General features: G+C 35.3%; 1 protein-coding gene across 3 annotated transcripts; it reads left to right on the top strand.

Moving 5' to 3' along the window:
- Positions 1-1124: 1124 nt before the first annotated feature.
- Positions 1125-19088, top strand: LOC126815583 (1,25-dihydroxyvitamin D(3) 24-hydroxylase, mitochondrial). Of its 3 annotated transcripts, none has more exons than XM_050541295.2 (11): positions 1125-1308; positions 2823-3068; positions 12180-12370; positions 13141-13340; positions 13791-13991; positions 14208-14377; positions 15625-15788; positions 16201-16279; positions 16722-16878; positions 17333-17376; positions 17700-19088. In XM_050541295.2, the coding sequence occupies exons 2-11, from the start codon at positions 2835-2837 to the stop codon at positions 17808-17810; spliced, it is 1551 nt and encodes a 516-aa protein (XP_050397252.2). In that variant the 5' UTR covers positions 1125-1308; positions 2823-2834; the 3' UTR covers positions 17811-19088. The 3 variants fall into 3 exon arrangements, with proteins under 3 accessions (XP_050397252.2, XP_050397254.2, XP_050397253.2); XM_050541297.2 differs by lacking the exon at positions 1125-1308 and adding an exon at positions 2426-2508; XM_050541296.2 differs by lacking the exon at positions 1125-1308 and adding an exon at positions 2470-2574.
- The last annotated feature ends 724 nt before the right edge of the window (positions 19089-19812 follow it).

Here is a 19812-nt window from a genome sequence, read left to right as displayed (position 1 = left end):
AAGAGAGCTCGAATAATTAAGTCTATTCAGCAGGCATCATGTCAGTGTTTTGACGTCTTATTTTTTCCGTTATTACTTACCGGGTGTAAATTAGTCTTAAATATAGAACTCGTGTACATGTGTGGAAATCCGCCCAGAGCTCGTGCTGCTAGGTGCAAATATTTTACCTGTAGCACGAGGTGCAAAAATGATCAAATAATTACTACATTCCACTTGTTGTAGAACTATCTATTATTTCCCGATGTGCTTAATTTGTTCCATGTAACTGTTGAATTCGTGGGATGAAACTATCATGTCCCCTTGAAGCTCACCTAACCCGCTTCGTAATATCTATCATTACCCGTTTGTTGCAAGCTAAGTGAGTTAAGTGCACACGCCGACTGGCAGCAAGGTGGTACACTTCCGTATTATGCTGGTATCTTGCTAAAAAGTATAGAGTTGTCGAGTATTATAGCCTTTCTATTTGCCGCTCGTCCGCATTCCTCGCCGCTTTCTCTTTTTCGGTCATTGTACCAACAACGATCAATAAGTACACTGGGTCCAAACCGTCTGTATATTGTAAAAGGTTCTTGAAAATAGGAAAACATAATGCAAAAAAAGCCATGTGTACCTTGCAACAAGAAAATAAATCTCTGTCGTTACATCTCTTAGTAAATTCTTGTTGATTGAACCGAATGACACGAGGAAAGGAAAGATACCGCCACCTATAAAAAAAATCGCGTTACGCTGGTGTGTAACACGGAAATTTTTATTGAAAGTTTTGCAGATATCTCGTCAGTGTGTATAAACATTTGGTATTTTAATTCAAAGATCGATTAGAATAATATGAAAAGGGGAGGGGTGTAATATAAATATATGCACAGAAGAACAAATTACAAGTCCAATACACGTTTTCGATGACTTGCTAATTGCGAATTTCTAGATATACTTTAATTCATTAGGCGGAAAAGGGGCGTGGCTCTACCGTTACATACCTGCCTACTGTCGTAGTAAACCAACGCACACGTGTCATGATAACATCACGTGACTGCTCTCGCACCGATTGACCCCAGTAAAGCGCTATACTAGAAAACAGAGTCTGTATCATAACCTACGTGACAATACTATTGACGAAACATAAACGGCCGTGAAAGCCTTAAGCTGTCAAATCGTATTGGAGCAGCGGAGGAAGTGGTTGTACAGGCTGCTCTCCTCTACACAGTGTGCAATCTTATTTTAAGTCAAGAATAATCAGTGTAACAGTTAGAAAGTGTCTCAAAGTGAAGAACTGTATAAAATTCTACTCTAAATATTGGACTTACTGTTAAGGTGTGGATTATATTAACTTTTATAACTTTTGTTTTGAATAGAAAAAATAACCTTATTATTTTCTGGTTGAGAGATTTCTAAGTAGAGTATTAATATATTTAGTATTTGTCACTTAGGTTAAAAGTACCGTTTTCCGTTTACTGATTTAAAATTTTAACGCTGAAACACATTCTATGTTTTATTGCGCGCGGTTCACGTTATACCCTACTTAATCAATTACATTGATCAGTATATATTATCGGCAAAAACAAATAATAAATAACCACTCCATGTAATTATTTGTGTTAATATTTTTATGAACGTGGAGAGAAAATGAAACGACGTATGTCAATTGTTAGAGAGTAATTGAGAATTGTCGGTCAATTAACGGCGAGGATTTTTTTCTTGGCCCGATAACGCTAGGACGATAGTTAAATTACGGAACGCTTGAGATATCAAGTTGCACAATTCAAGTATTGTCCCAATACAATTATAACTTGAAGAACGTATTCAGTAGTGTAATTGAATATCTTGGTTATTGTTGATATCCGCAATTTAATTTCTAAATGGTCGTACTCCAAATCTGTTTTATATGCAGCTATCCGGCTGCGTAATTCATACGATAATTGAGTTACTACAGGACAAAGATTATGTATTTATCACGTTATTACAAAAATGTTTTTTTTTTTTAAAAATTAAAGTAAATAATCACTTCGGCTCAGTATGCAAATATGGATCAAAGAGGGATTCATGGGGTATTAAAATTTTTGTGGTTTGAAGGGGAAAAAGATCTGTAAAGAAATTGAAACTTTGTCAACAAAGAAATATGTATATTGTATGCACCGAGTTAATCTTTATGATAGAGTAAGTGTATTGATGTATCATCGTGTTGCACCTGTAAGAACATGGTTGAAATCTACCGGTGCATAGTCGCGCGTTGTACAATATAAGAAAAAAGGCGGAACATCAACCAGCATGGGGGAATACATAGGTAAACTCGCCCAACCTTGGTATTTGGCGAAAACTAGGCCATATAAAAAACCTAAGTTGAGAAGACGTACCTTCGCGCTATGATTGGTTGAAAGCTGTGAAAAGGCGGACGATCCGTATCTCTTGTTGAATGCCACCAATTTCTTTGGCCATGGGCTAGTGCATTAGAAAAAAAGCCCCCACGAGGTTACACGATTGCTGCTTTATGAATCTCTCGGAGAATCTTGATCGGTACAGTTCGCTTCGTTCATTCTTAAGCTAGGATGCGTTGTATTACATTTTCTCGTGTTGTAACTGGTAACTTTTCGCGTATTATTATTTATAATTATACACCTGTACCGATCTGACCCTATTTAAACAAGAATCTTGCTCTAGAAGCGTCAGACCGTTATAGGAAGCCGTGGTTGATGCATTGTCGCATGCTTTTTAACTTTCATATACTATACCAGTGCATAGGGTGTTGTGTGTTATGCGTATTTTGATCAGGCAATTATAGGACTAATAATTGATCAACCCCTTTATTCTTAAAATTCATTGGATTTCAGAAAACTACAAGCATGGCAGAATCGGCTTTACGGCGTTTTGTAACACATGGAAGGGCAGTTTGCAGAAACGGGGGAGTTCGATGTCTCTTTACAGAAGCCAGCGATCCCGAAGCTCTGTCCGATGTTAAAACAACTACCTCAGTTAAAAGTTTTAGTGAACTTCCAGGACCACGAGGCCTACCTATTGTGGGAACTGTGACGGAATATTTTCGCAAAGCCAACAAAGGGCAAATGCACGAAGTTCAGGTAAGAAAAGATTCCGTTTCTTGCTTTCATTAAAATTATTTGAGATGATGGCATGTGTTTTACATTAGGAACACATGGCAAGGAAATAATGTCAATAAGGCATGCCCTTCCAGTTAACAGGTGTACACAGAAGGTTGTCTTGCGCCACTGTAGATATAGTATACTCAACGCCTCGAGACTTTTATAACAGCTAACTATTATAGCGCCCTTTATAGAAATGAATGAAAACGGGTAACAGTGAACCTGATAGTACGATAATCTAAGAGCGCGATTATACCCACAACAATGAATTGATCTATATAAATGTATTGTAATATTACGTCTTTTATGAAATACTGAAACATGGCAATACATGTATACATGGATGCCTCGGGTCAATACAGAAAGTATAGAAAAATCAATTATAACATAGTTTGGGTTAACAGAAATAAAAGATGATCTGAATTCAACATTTTATTATAACATATCCAATAGTATCAAAATACTAAATATAAGAGAAACCCTTCTCTGGTGAGCAACCAAAGCTCGTCTGATTTATATCCAAAAACCTAAGACAATTTATACTAAATATGGTTGATGATAATTAACTGTAATAGTACATTCGTTAATGATACTGAACAAAAGAACTTCAGATTGTCTCACGATAAGCATATTATGACAGGCTACAGAACAACTGATAAACACAAGTAAACGCAACTAGCGGTCAGTGTATTATCTAACTCGACTGGAAAATATATTACTTAATGAAAAGTTCAACCCGTAAAAAATCGATACACATTTAGTCAGTGTTATATTAGATTATTGAGAAAATCCGTCTATACTGTAAGGAATTTATTTACTCCATACGCTGACATTAAATGGCAATAGACTCAAACTGACCGAATTTTAGTATTGGCGAGACCTTAACCCTTGTTCTATTGCAATTAAAGACTTATTATTTGTAGCAGAAAAACGACGATAACCACTATTTCTGTCAATAACGCCTTAAGATAAAATTTACATCAATATAATATCGACGATAACTGATAATAAGAGGGTAAATAGCAAAAGGTTAGTTAATAGTGTGATTACTTGTTAATGAGTTACCGAGTAAAGTTATTGATTGGTTCAAGACAAATATTGGTCCGCATTTTCATTGATCTGTGTTCAATACAACTGTCAGTAAAATACATAATGCAACCTATTCATAATGTAACTTATCCATTAATCTACAGGATGAATAAACCAAAATGAATGATTTCACGCTTCAATGTACGTAGACCTGAAACATATAAAAAGACATAAACGATACTTCATTTTTAACACCCGAGAAGTGTATGCAACACATAACTATATCACACTTTGAAGGGGCTATCTTTATACAAATGCTTTATCATTCACACGTAGTGATTACCAGCTTAATGTTTAAAAAGTCGGTATCTTGAAGCTTCCTGAAAAAAGTAATTGGTAACTATTATTCTGTCAACTTGACTTTTTCACATTCTTTTACATAAACGTTAGTATTGTGTACATTATTACAAGGCTGTGGTGAAAGACAATTCTTATCAATCGTGTACCCTTCTTATATTAACAGCTACGCGATAACAAAATTTGTTCTTAAATATATATATAAAAAAAGCTACACTGACAAACGTAAATATGTTTTCTGACAGGTGTTGTATAGGAGTTTCGATTGTCTTCATCGGCATTCGAGCATAACAGCAGACGAATTCTACAAATAATGCAGTTTTATTTTGTCCTTTTTTCTCCATCGTGTTGTTGATCTCAATGCAACAGCTGAACTTCAGCATACGAGAACGTCGTTTCTATCAGCGCCAGTGTTTGTAACACCAGTCATGTGCTCGATTCATTCCATTACCAAGTGTTTCAGATAAGAGCTGTCAGAGTAGAGGAATAACGCTGAAACCAAATAAAGATTCGACAAAGATCCTCCATGTGTGTAACTTAAGAAATGAAATAAGGATAAGTGTTCTTGATAAGAGGAAATTCGCATGCTCTTCACGTTTTTTCATTGAAGAATGCCCCAACTAGTTCATTTCCCAATCTCTCATTTCATTGACAGAGTTTTTGATAAAATGAAATTAAGCACGAACCAGTTTTATTGAAAAGATTACGTCTTTTGTTGGACAGATTCACACGCACATCCGAAACATCTTTCTGCGTTCTTTGTCTTACAAACGGAGGAGTTACGTGTACCTTAGTAAAGTAAATCAGAACTGAGTCTTTTTCATGAACCTATTCACCTTTTTAACCCAAGTAAACATATTTACAAAATGGTTTTATTTCCACAATATATTCCGTCGCTCAATAATTTCAACCTTTTTGTAGCCTATTACACTGACAAAACATCTACTTTGGCTTCCGACCAAATATCGGACATAACTTGGACAAAGTGTTAAGAATATACCTTGTGTGTTATTGTCTAGTGTAGAATACCCAACAGTTTGTCGGTCGACTGGAGTTTTCAAGTTGTATAGAACTTCACAATGGGGGTCATTGAAGAAATGTGTAGACCGACGCCCGATTCATTACCACCGACCGACCTTACAGCAGTATTATATCTGATTGCATTTGCCATTTAATGAAATTTTCCCCAACGGCCAACATCCCTTGTTTTCTCTAGTGACAACCAGCAGGGATACTTCTAACCACTTATATCAGTTACTTTGATCGCTGGAACGATTAATATTTTAGACAATGCATTTCTAAAATTGGAAGTTCGCCAAAGACAAAACTATATTATTTTGTGGTATATTTTAGATCAATAAGAAAAATTTGAACCATTTTCGACGTTTAATTTAGAACTGGATTTGCTTTGATGTATATAAAGAACTAAAATCGCGATTAACAAACGGACCTTTGTTCACAAATCGAGTATTTTGAGCTTTTCGTTAATTCGAATGTTAGTTTATACGTATGAATGAGATATATTTATTAGACGAAGTTCATTCTGTCATTATTCTAGACCCACATCTTTTCCCTTAGGGTGGAAATATCCATTCATTGGTTGTTTCAGGAAATAATTTATTACCAGTATAATTATGTTTTATGCACGTGTTCCAATCTTCTCCTTATTTAACCCCTTACCGTTTATCTGACCGCAGCATATTTGTGGTTTACCATTACGCAACAGGTTTTCACGGGGTTTAAAGAGAAGCTAATGCTATAATCAAGATCCAATTAGAGTTGCTTGGATGAAACACGAATTCTAACTAGATAGATAATAAATTACATAGATTAATGATAAACTTTCAACTTTAGGCATATCTTGTAGAGAAAGATTAATAACATGTATAAATGCGTACGTTTACATGATTTCAATCTTCACTGCTACATTAACCGAATATAGGGGATTTAAGCAAATGGTACAATAAAAATATTAATGTAAATAACCACCCAGGAATTCGGTCATTTGAAATATACGTATTTAATTAACGAAAGTGAAAAGAATGAATATTTTTGCGTTGTTAAACAGCTTGATAAGGCGGCAGATGTTTTTGAGCTTGGGGCAAGAAAATGGTAGTTGTGTTGAAGAGAGGGATAACCGTTGTTATCTTCAACCACTTAGCCATCTGTTTCGTAGATTTTATTTGATATTGTTAAGAGGTTGGTGTTGCTTCCAGCAAGATTTCTAGACTCCCAATCGTAAGCTTTTGCCTTTTGGTCACTAGAGATGCTTCAAGATGGCAGGCACAACCACGAGTTCGTGACGAGGCCGACATTTGGTTATTTTCCCTGGTAGTTTGGTGATATCAAAACTTTCTACGAAAATGTACTTTATTTCCAAATCATGACTCGAAACAATTGAAACCGAGCATGTTTTTTATCACAAAGGTCTTTTTCTACAAGATTTGTATGTTTACATACATGTTTTCAGTTGATAACCTATTAGATGTTATTTGAATGAGATAAAACATTCAGTGTAATTCATCATAAAACATTAAACTAGAGATTACTTATTCATTTCGAAACCACAGTTGTATGTAAGTGGCATTATGTTAACAAATTTAATAAACTTGTAGTTCAAGATTAAGCTTTGAAACGTCTCATTGTTTGATTACACTCTGTAGAACCTGTCATTATTCTTTGTAATTTCTACAAAATATATACCGAACAACCCCGAAGTGTTGGTAAGCTTCCCAGGGAACAACATGTTGTTCAGCAATATTGTCGAGCACGGTTTGTATTGCCTTCAACACACTTGTAAAAGGGTACGAAACTGCCAAGGCTTGAGTTAAATAGAACTACTCGTGTTCTGATTTCCTAGATGTTCCCGACTCGTACTACTTTCAACAACCTCAATGGGAACACATTAAGTGTGTCGTTTGTTATGCAAGATATTATATAAATATTTTATTTGTACAGTACTCCATCTATTATAAACAAACTATTCTCCATCAGCTTCCAGTTCAATTGACGGCGACTACGGCTAAACTTGCTGTATGTAATAAGTACTTTATGCAATAAGCATTATCATGCGTTAAAATAGTCTCGGTCATCCAGAACCTCCTAATGTCTAACGTACGGAGGGCCTGGGTCAGTTGTCAACATATGGCGAAATCAGATGTGAAAATAGATCCAACAATTCAGTCAATTATTTATGCGTATCCTTCACCAGAAGTTACAACTACGGCCAAAGACGACATATACTATCAAAATTCAAGGGTAATTTAAAATTTGCGCATTATCATTCACAATAATTCCATTAGAAGCGAAATCCTTTCTTATTATGTCATCGTGTTCCCATTATGTCAAATCTTCATAATGGGCCTTTAAGTCTGTATGGAAGCATTCAATAGCTACAGAATAGACATACTAATATACAATAACCGAGTAGATTTGACATTTAACATTTAATATGACTTTAAGTTCTTGTATTACCTTGAACAGTCAGCATGTAAAATGCTATAAAAGGAAAATACGCGATCGTTGTATGTAGGTTAGCGTATATAGTGCACATCGAATTACATTTGATGATGTTTTTAATCGCTTGCTAATTTCGTTACAATTTCTATTTTAGACACGTGGCATGGCTTCCTAATCTTTTCTTTAAAGAAGCACTTTTTATTTCCTCCTTCTTTCTTTTCATTACTTTTTTCGTTTAGTTTAAAACTACAAGCACTAACGTGTACCAGCTAAGAGCAGAGGTCATCAAGGCCATTCTTATACCGTGCCTCAAGTAAAAGATTTTTTCAGCGTTGTCTATACCTTTTCTCTGTTGGATTCATCCCTAAGACAAATATGACCACTGAACACAAAACACGAATTTACGCGGCTGTTCGTCATTCCACTGTTGACTCAATCCTCTCAGCTTTGGGGTTCAATTTGGCATTTGTAAACGAAATTCCAAACACGACTGATCCGAGAGACTTGCCGAGTAGCTTTAATTTATTAGCTTGGCGACAAATACAAATCCCGTACTTCTGAATAATGTGAGTAACGATGATCAACTTATGCTAGGGGCAGACTAGCGTATTTTTTTTTTCGCCCGATCGCGCCGATTAAAATTCGTCAGCGATTTTTTTACGACCGAAAGTGCATGTATGCCGTTCTGCGGGTAAATTACGTCGATCATGTGACTTGTTCTAAATGACGAATCGCCGAAATTGTTAGCTTGCTAATTATTTGCTAAAAATAAAACGCAAAAAACCTAGAAGGGGTCGTTGGACAAATCGAAAATTGTGGCACAAGAGTTAGATTCCACGCTTCGGCAGTGGAGACAGATATTTTCAGATCATGTGATATCAATCATGTCTCCGAATGGCTTATAAAAATGGTTCGCCCGACACTATACGTTGGACACGGGCACACGAGCGGATTTGATCGCCAGCGAAAAATATCTAACGGGCTAAATACGAGTGATTGATCGGGCTAATGGTTCGCCGAGCAGAACCGTCGACGCCGTGAAGGGACAAACGGGCGATTTTTTCGAGTGATTTTTAAAATCGAAAAGATCGAGCGAAAAAAATACGCTCGTTTGCCCCCCCCCCACCCCACACCCACACTAATTTCTAGTTCAATGTTTCATATTCGCTCATAATAAGGATATTATGATTATCCGATATAACAATTAACTTGACCAAAAACGCACTAAAATGGCAGCCAGTACGATTGTCAATATATCCGACCTAGAGTTCACGTGTCAGTAATTAGCGTCGTCGCCAACCGGGGAGAAGTTGTTGGTCAAACATTTACCATTCAGTTTATAAGTCTTGTTAAAAACAAATTGAAATCGCCTTATTATTAGCCCCTCAATACTACAAAGACAGACAGGGTTATTTGCTAAGTTGACGCGGGGGACACGGGGTCAATTTTACCCTAATTAAGAAGCAATACCCAATTATTACGGATAGCACATTTTCTACGATTGTATTTTTGGTCACAAAAGCTGACACCTTTTGTCTTAGCAGCCAGTCGTATTGATTCCTAAACAGCCTTAACCATCTTCTAAATATCATCAGCAAATAGAAATGCACTAGGCGATCGTCGACCGACATTCTTTCGAGATGTTATATTAGCGTTCGGCTAGTGCAGACTAGAAAAAATAGAATATTGTCTAACAGAACAAGATGTTACAGTCTTTTATATCTGAAGAGAATGTTTCGTTGATTTCCGTTGTTCTGCTCGTTGTTTTTAACGCCAATACACAAGATCACGGATCACGTTGTCATCTGTACTATGTATCCGACACATACTTATCAAGATTGTTACAGATAGAAGTTTTTTTTATAACAACGATATGCATCTTCTAACAATCTTTCACGCATAAAATGGCTTTAGAAACTTCATATTTCACTTAGTAGCCTTGTTTTCTGTACTGCTTCGGTACAATAGAAGTAATCTGGGTCAACCGCTTTTCTATTCACTATCGTTAACTTTGAATCTATTTTGTGTGCATTGGCCTATCATAAACCGTGTTTGTTTAGTATTCGTTCAGTTTGACCCGTGCTAACCTACCAACCTGCACTTTCAAACGTTCACCTATTCTTCTCCAGCGCACGATTCATATCAAATGTCGCGGACCATTTCTTTTGCATTTCAAGACCCCTCAACTCAATTTTAACGCGATAAGGGTGGGCAAATGCCCTATTGTTCTCGCCATGTGAAAGGAAAGAGACTTTTCAATATTTCTATGTGCCACAACAATTTCTATATGAAAATGAGATTGTGAGGATTGTTTGTGTTTAAAACTTTGTAAATGGGCCGTTCCATGTTGTATAATTACTCATACATTAAAGGAGCTAATCGCTAATATTTGGGACCTAGAAATTAACACAAATGCCAATGGGTCGCAACGCATATAATAATGCAATATATATAAATATATATATAGTAATTGTTATCCATAGAACTGTTGTGTTTATTTTAATGTGTTCAATTACTAAATGCCATTCAAACAGTATATATAAACCGATTTACATTCAATCGTTTCTGTTTTTACTGTAATTTCAAATCAGTTATGTTTGGCGAAATACGCCAGAAGTCTCACTTGAATGACAATATTTAGCGTCTGGTTATTCCAGTTTACACCGATGGTATTTATTGCGCATGCTCTCCAGATAAGAATATTACGTCACCATTTGATATGACTTGTGGAATATGCCTAGCCTCGTTCTTTGAGCCCCTTGTTACAAATGGCACTGAAACGCATTATGGTACACGATTCGTGTACCAATGGTAAAATGTTTATTTTGTCTTGAAAATTGGATATCAGAAGCCCATCTTTTCCCTGTAAGATCCCAAGACTAATGTTGATTTGAATTGACAAATAATTCGTGTTTTCAATGTCAAAGATGTTTGATGATATTGAGTTAGAGACCTAGCTACTTTAACTTGTATTGGCCAATTTTACCAATACAAATATGCAGAAAGAAGGTGGGCTGCTTTTCCCAATTTCACCGATGTTTATTTGTTGAGTTTATGATGGTTTTCGTCAAGCCATCAGTTTTGTTAATTTATCTTACTCGATGAAAGGATGCTTTTAGTGGTTAATTTACACAGTGTAGCTAATGAGATGTGGTGATGGCATGTTAGTTTTGTAAAATACTGATCGCCGAAGTAGACGGTTGCTTCTACTCACAGATGAGCTTCTATTCTCTTTGACTGACACTCATGGACGTCTGTGGAACGCCGGAATGCCAATTTCTCACTTGTTTGCTTCTACGACAGAAATGCCCATTAGCGATTGTAGACACAATAAAATATTCCATTCATGTCTGGGAATACTGCTTTCTGATGGTCCAAACGTGGTCTATGTGTTTATGTTGCTCTTGTAAGAAGCTAAATGAATTATTGGTACTGTCATAAGCCGCGCGGAAATGAAAACAAACCTTTACCAATGTTATTTGAATCATCTGGGACTGAAACTGGAGTTAATTGCCTAGAATAATGAACGAGACTTGAGTAAAATCACTGCCTTGTCTCAAACCACTCATAAAATTGAAACATTAGATTCCATCTGACAAGTTCCTGTTCTAAATACTAATTGAAAAGTTATGAATAGTCATAAAAACCGACATTTTTCCGTATTAATGATAGTCGTTAAGAGCAAATAAAAAAGAGAAAAAATATCTTGTATGAGGGCTAATATTACTTTGAAACTGATTCCCAGTGACTATCTATGCTATGCTATTTAATGAGAGTATACGATAGCCTATTGTTAGGCATTAACTAAGGTATTTACTAAAAGTCTTAAGGGCTCTGTGGAATGTAGCGATATCTTCTTATTAATTCCAAACCACGTCTAACAAACCAACCAATAAAAATTAAATGAGATGGTATTGTATACCTTCCGGAAAAAAACATATCTACTTTAATTCATAAATTTTCCAGAAAATAATAGGTTACTTATAAGACCAAACATTTAACAATCTTATTTTACGCCTTAAAAGCAGCATTAAATGAAGGGTTTGGGGCAAGAGAGATAAAACCTTCAGCTACACATTTTTATAAAATATGATACTCTGTAGACCCCCCTGACACCTAGGAGAACAATGTGCTTAAAAATTAGTTTTGGTGTATAATTATACTAGATAAAGTTTAATACACCTGCATGTTTTATCTGTGAAGCATCAGTAAATCTAACCAAATTACTTTTTTATTTTTTTACAGAGAAAATTTCATAGACAGTATGGCAAAATATTCAAAGAAAAGTTCGGTAGTTTCGATAACGTATCTGTAGGAGACCCATCTCTAGTGGAGGAAATTCTCCGAGCAGAGGGAAAATATCCCCACAGACCCCCATACGAAGCGTGGGTACTTTATAATGAACTCCGTAAACGAAGAGGCGGCATAATGACAGCGTAAGTATAGTTTTAAAAAAACATTTAGTTGTGACAATCCTAGTTGCTAGAGGATATGATGAGTATAGTATTTTAATTGCCTGAAAGGAGAAAAAGTCCACGATATCGCTCTTTCTGAACTTGATTTATGGTCTTCCAATGGAAATGTTGTATATTATTATAATTCCGGAGGATCCAGTATCAATCTTGAATTGTACTACTAATACTGCGTTCGATTCATGTTGTGTTTACGGTAATAACGCGTTTTGGACGTGACAATAATGGTCAAATCATGCTACAAGTCATAGTTTCTTGCCAAGTCAAGTGTAAAAATAACTTTTGAGTTTGCAACTAGAAAATACTTGTTATGCGATTCGGGTTCTATTTACAAGTCTCGAATTCGTAATTACCGTAAACCCGACAATAATCGAACGTGGCAACTCTTACGAACATTATAATCAGTCTAACGTGTCAAATGGTCATAAATAATATAAAATATACAACACGCTGTCTGACATGCCGCGTGTACTCCATCATTAAGTGCATTGTAGATTTCTCCTTGTCAAAATAACCCAAATCTATTATACAATTTTATGTATTGTTATGAATATGCAACACTGACCAGGTGACATGTTTTGTCTATTTTTTTAAAAAAGAAAATATAAATATAGACATGGATTTCGTCATTCATGGTGACCTGATATGTTATTTGTTGATTTTACCAATCAATTTCACGATAATAAAATGCCATATAACTGACTTTAAGTATTATTTTCGTTTATTATATATAGTAATGGCGAGCAATGGAGAGGCAATCGAAGTGCCATGAACCCAAAACTTCTGCGTCCCAAAGCTGTCGGAGATTTTGTGGACGGTATCAACAGCGTGGTGACAGATTTTGTAGATCGACTCAGGTTCTTGAAAGATAGAGAAGGCGAGGGCGAATTTGTACCTCATTTACCGAACGAACTGAACAAATTTACTATGGAAGGTAAGCGGACGCTGAGTAAACTTTGACACGTGGTTCGACACTTGACAACATTCACATGTAAACCTTGACAAAAATAACGAAGCCACTCTGCAAGATCACAGAAAGAACCATCTTAAGTAAAACAAATATGTCCGCTTGTTTATCACTGTGGCTAGCGTTATATACAAATGTTCTGCAATATCAATTTGTCGGCTATACGAAGAATTTCGGACTCTATATTTTCTTTAATTACAATAAGCTCGTCAAAAGTCCCCCTTTGAGACCACAAGCTGTTGGTCAATATTTGTTTGGACAGGATAGGTCACCGTCAAGGCACGCTATGAGATTTCCATTAACCCCTAGCTTCATGTAAGCGCTTATTACGTGATTTGTCATGCCGGCCATTATTCAAAAGAACCGCACTCACGCTATAAACTTAAGAGATTTACCTTAATATGTTTGAAATTTCAGCTCTTGGTTACGTATTGCTAGATACCAGATTGGGATGTCTAGAGAAGAACGTGGATCCTAAAATCCAGAATTTTATTACATCAATCGCAACCATGTTTTTAACGGGACATCAGATGATGGCTTTCACAAAAGTTTACAAAAACCTCCGATTAAAGACCTGGAGAATGCATGTTAAAGCCTGGGATACTATCTACGAAATAGGTAAGACCCTTAATCAGAGAGAGAGAGAGAGAGAGAGAGAAATGGGGTTTAATGTCCACTCGACACAAACTAGGTCATTTCGGGACTACCCTTAATCAGTACTAAAGCCTAAGGTCCAATAATTGTAGTGTAGTCATCCATTAGAATTAGCTCAATATTATTAGAATTAGCTCAATATTATTAGACTATGCTCATCTCGGTAATTTCCGCTTCCAGCACAAGAATATATCGAGGCTAAAATGGAAGATGTAGCTGAAAGATTATCAGGGGATGTGCAAGAAGGTGATCGAGTCGACTTTTTAACGTACCTTGTTGGCAATGGACAAATGTCAAGACAAGAAATTTACGAAAATATTACAGAAGTGTTACTTGGTGGTGTAGATACGGTAAGTACATCACAGTTGTCATTCATACAGTTTATTTTCGGGGATTTGTTTCCTACATTATCGTAAAAAAAGATTGCAGCTGAAAATACCTGTGTTTTATGTAAATGCAACACAAAGATTTCATTCAAAATGCTCCTTTATATATACAACAATTCGTGTGTGGTTATCTAATGTAGAATTAAGAAAAACCTAAAAGAAAATAGCAGACGGCAAAGCGACTTCTGCATGATTACAACTACGCATGCACTAATAATATATCGTATATCTGGTTTAGCGATTATATTTATACCATCAATAAAACCATATGTATATAGTTTATGGTCTGTTAGGCAAAACAAGGCGAGAATAAACACGCTTTGTTTGTGATAAAGTAAAACAGGTCTATATATCTATCCAACTTATAGATTAAAACAGTTTTGATTCTGACTTCTTTTTCTATCACAGCCACCTTCTGTGAGTAAAGACACCCACATAAATTTGATAAACATGTTTATATGACGGAAAGTAAGTTTGACTTTTGCTGTTTGGGTCATCTGCTTCGCAAAATCCACAAAACAGAAGCCGTAATTCATTTTTTTATCAATAAATTATTACAATTTATTTACGATTGTTTATCAAACGCGGAGATGCGCATTAAAATAATACTTAAATTTTGATTAAATTTTAAAAAATAAAATTTACAATTCTAGGCAATATGGCCTAAACCAAAAGAGTTCAGTTGAAAACTATTTGTGTTTTCTTTTTATAATCATATAAACATCAAAAGATTTGTTCGTATTGTCCCCAATTCTTGGGTTTAAAATGTTGCGATATAATACAATATTTCATGTTAATATGTTGCCTGGGGCGGCTATTGTTTTATGATAAATGTGGTCGCTTTAACCGCATGTAAATCCGTTTTTGAACCAAGGTTAGCCATTAAATGAATATTTCACATTTCTCTTATGCGTATAAGAAATCGAACGAAACCTTGAGTAGTACAGCTTTGATTTTTTAAAAGTTCACGAAAGCCACAAAGTTGACAGTACAACTTATTTACGATTTTGTACTTGCCTCACCATCCTTACATTCCTACATATATTAACTTATATTGAAGTCCGCAAGATTATAAATTGATATGAAATCTGCTACAAAAAAAAAAGTAAGTGCATGATTGTTTAGATTATCATTTGATTAGAAACCAGGTAGAAAAACGTCATATTATTTTGAACAGTACCCAGTCATTATTGGATCTCTTTATCTTGCAGGCCGCAAACTCAATGTCATTTTTGCTGTACTCCCTGGCCAAAAATACTGACGCCCAGGACACATTAAGAGAAGAAGTTGATAGTGTGTTAGATGGTAAAACATGTACTTATGACGATCTTCAACGTATGCCTTACCTCAAAGCCGTCGTTAAAGAAACACTCAGGTAATTACTATTCGAAACGAAATATAAAATAAAACATATAATCCTCATAATTGCCATCTTTTAATAGTCGGTTTTCCGATGCTGCCGTGTGAAATTATAATTATCATTTCAAAAATGTACTAGAAGACCTACTGTTGCGGAGATATTTGTGTACTCGCTCATCAAGTCCTAAGTATTATCAACAATGTCTCTATGACTTTCTCCTTCAAGATTTGTTACCTTGAATATAGCTTACCCATACTGATGCCTACCGTACTGTTTATTTATATAGAGTGTAAGAAATGGAGATATGCATTCTTAAAATGACTAATACGCCTTCTTTATCGCTGTCATTTAATTTCCCCTCGCCATTTTGTACTGTCAAATCTTACATTTTATATATTTCTCATTACCCGGTAACTTTTATTTATAGATTATATCCACCGATCCCAATCAATGCTCGGATTCTTCAAGAAGATACAATTGTTGATAATACTCTTATACATAAAGGGGTAAGTTCAATATCATCAAATGTACCTCATAATTTACAGTTTACTATAGTTTAGTTATTTTTTAAAATTATGTTTCTGACAACGCTTCTTTTTAAAAACATAATTTTCAATTGGCCGTTAATTGATGGTACATTTGTATCGGTGGTGTTCAAATTACATTGTATTCAAAATTCCAGACAGATCTGCCAAAACATTGGGATATAGGCACTTTAAGATCTGTATGCGCGGTGGGTCTACAGTGGTTTTCGAAATTTCACCAGGCGTTCGTAAACAATGCTTACATCTCTGTAGGGGAGATCTACAATTTCATAATTAGGTCTGTCTTGGGTAATTTTGAAAATTAATTATATCTATTTTCTGTTTGAAAATTCTCGTGTCAGTTTAAGTTCATTTTGCAATTATTTTTAAAATGTATTTTATATTTGTATTTATTTCCTTTCAGACGTGTGTTTTACTGAACAACTACACCATGTCAAGAGATCCTTCGATCTTTTCAAATCCAGATCAGTTTGTACCAGAACGATGGCTCAAAGCTGAAGCTAAGGAATGGCATCCATTTTCAATTTTACCGTTTGGTTATGGTGCCAGAAGCTGTGTCGGTAAGTAACTATTATGATAAGTGGTAATATTGATACTTATTAAAGAAAAGGTATCATCCCCACCAAAATAATAAATTTTATTTAATTGTTATAATATCTTGTTCAAAAAACTCCGCTTATTATCGAAAAGTACTGACCTTCTTAGAGTAAGGTGTTTTTCCCGAGCATTCGTTAAAGTTCTTGAAACCGATGAAGAATTTACACGAAAGTTAAACCGATAGCTTACCAGATTTGTCCTAGAATTACAAATAATCTGATTTGAACACCCCCAAACTATACATTCAAATCGAAAATTACTATCATTTGTACCAAACTGTAAAAACCTAAAAACCTCAAAAGAACTAATACTAATTACCCATGAAAATATATTATCTGACAGAAATTCGAAAAAAAAATTATTAGCAGCTAAAAGTTTGTACATTTGTATTTAATTCACCATACTTTTTGTTCACAGGCAGAAGAATAGCTGAGACAGAGATCTACCTTGCTACAATCCGGGTTAGTAATCTTTTAACGTGTATCTTCAAATCCCCCACAAATGACTGTGACGCTTAAAAAATGTTATCGAAAATACAGGCTAAGCAAATTAAAACCTCTTTTGTGTCGGTAGTAGAGTGTGGGCTTATGTCACAACAAAAGTTTTTATTTAATTTGATTGAAAAGCTTTACATAACGGGTAATCTGTCAATTTCAAGAGAAGTCGAACAAAACATCAAATAGAGTAAACCAAATAAACCGGATAACGGATAATTCAATCCGCTAAGTTCTACTTCAATACATGAAACCCTTCTTTAATACGGTGTTATTATTTGTTCTTTCAGGTCTGCCAAAACTTTAACTTGAAATTGAGTGATAAGTTTGACATAACTCCTTCAGTTAGAACACAGCTGACAGCCGGAGCGGAACTACCTATTCTTTTCGAGGAACGATAACAAATCACATTATTGCGCCAGGCAAAGTAGACAGAAACATCACGTGGTCGTCAATCCTTCCCTTGATATCTTAAAACAGCTTATAACAGTTGCTTAAAACAGTCTATATATATAGAAATATCGACCTACACGAGAATCTCGTGGTTACTGCATGACCATATATGGATTGGGCGATCCCACGTCATGTCGCCATTAACGGGAGAAACAATCTCAGGTTGACCTAGTGACGCCATATCCTTGTGTAGAGGTGTTGAATAATGCTGACGTCATATGTTTATGTGTTTAAAATAGTTTATCACGTAATTTTGTAGCTTCACCATACAAGAAGCATGCTGCAATAAAAACACTAATCGATTAGCGTGAATAATCGATAATCGAATTAAATATTTAATTAATAAACATAATGTGATTGACTTGTTGCCAGTTTGCTCGAACCGAGCGTGTTGTTAGAAGCATTGGACTTCTTGTGAAAGAAGCTATTAGCCAAAGACATTAAGTCTAGATTGACGATTCAGAAAACGGGTATGATCTATGTACTATATAGTGCCATGTACAGAGTTACAAAATATCGAGGTATTTAACAAGTTATGTTGTGCATAGTGACATTTTTTAATTTCTATTGTTCGGTTTAGTATATCTATTATATATATATCTGAACAAGACGGACATTGTTTAATTTACACGTTGTCTACCTCTATGTTACTCTTTTGACCTATTTAATTGTGTGTATAATAATCTTCACAACGGTGTCCACATTCAGGACTCAAATTATTAACTATAATGTGAGTAGTAAAAAAGAGACTTAGTGTTGAATAATGAATATTTATAAACTTTTTATAGAAACTCTCTCGACAATGTGACAGTGTCTCTTTAACCTAAAACAAGATTTCGTTTTCTCTTAAGTTAATAGAATTGGAGAAACTAAGCGAACAACTTGCTCCTGAAATAAAAACTTTTAAAAAGATGTTCCCGAGTTCTGCTTCTCTTAAGTTAATAGAATTAGAGAAGGGTGAATAAATTTAGTACTAGAAAAACCTATGAAAGAAAGAATATTGTTTCATTAATGAAATTGTCTGTATCTGGAATGTGTAAATATCTTGAATGCTCATAGAGGTTTATTTGTGTATGAATACATTGTCAGTATTACACTTGCAATTCTTACTGTGTATACCTCTTACTCTACTGTAAATATAATATCATTATTATTATTATTATTATTATTCACTTATTTAATTATACATAAAAAAACTAACAAGAATACATTACAATGCTCAGTTCAATAAAATTGTTTTCGTTGTATTTTCTGCACCAACCATACGCCATACAGTGTGTTATGAGTGAAAATGTACTACTTGAACCGCTCCAATGTATGAAGGAATAACTGGGGTTTCACGTCCTACTTTTCTGCACCGACAGGCTAATGAAGAGGGGCATACGCCATGTGGTGTGCTATGATGGAAATCTGGTCAGCATTTCCATTCCAAGCCAACTGTTAAGGGTTCTTTTTAGTGCACGTGTACACGGGATCTCGGTTTTTTGTCTCATCCGAACGATTTTACTGTTTTTCCTTGCCAGACCCCCGTTTTGCACCACTGAAGAGGGGAAAACCACACCAGTAAAAAATCTGTATAGTACACATAACAGAATATCATTTTCAGAAACACCTGGAAAATCCCGGGGTACTTTCTCGGCAAACACCCGGATCGAACCCCGAACCTCCTAGTGAGGCCGCGCCTTCCTCACTGTGCTACTATATTTTCTGATATACTTTTCAACTAGGTTTCCGGTTAATGGTTCCTATTCAACACACAGCATTTTTCTTTTCTGATCGATGGCAATATTTTAATATTGAGGGGCTGTGGTCAAAGAGATTGCTGATTTTTTTGCAAAAACGTCCCTCGTGTTGGTTTCAATATATTACTTAAACATACATTATGCAAGAGCTAAATCTGCCTATTGCAAGTCTTTTTTTAGGCTTCAGATGTTACAGAAATTATTAATT

This window comes from Patella vulgata, chromosome 3, assembly GCF_932274485.2.
Source record: "Patella vulgata chromosome 3, xgPatVulg1.2, whole genome shotgun sequence".
In the NCBI taxonomy this organism is placed as follows: domain Eukaryota; kingdom Metazoa; phylum Mollusca; class Gastropoda; family Patellidae; genus Patella; species Patella vulgata.
This window is presented reverse-complemented; position numbering and strand designations above follow the sequence as displayed.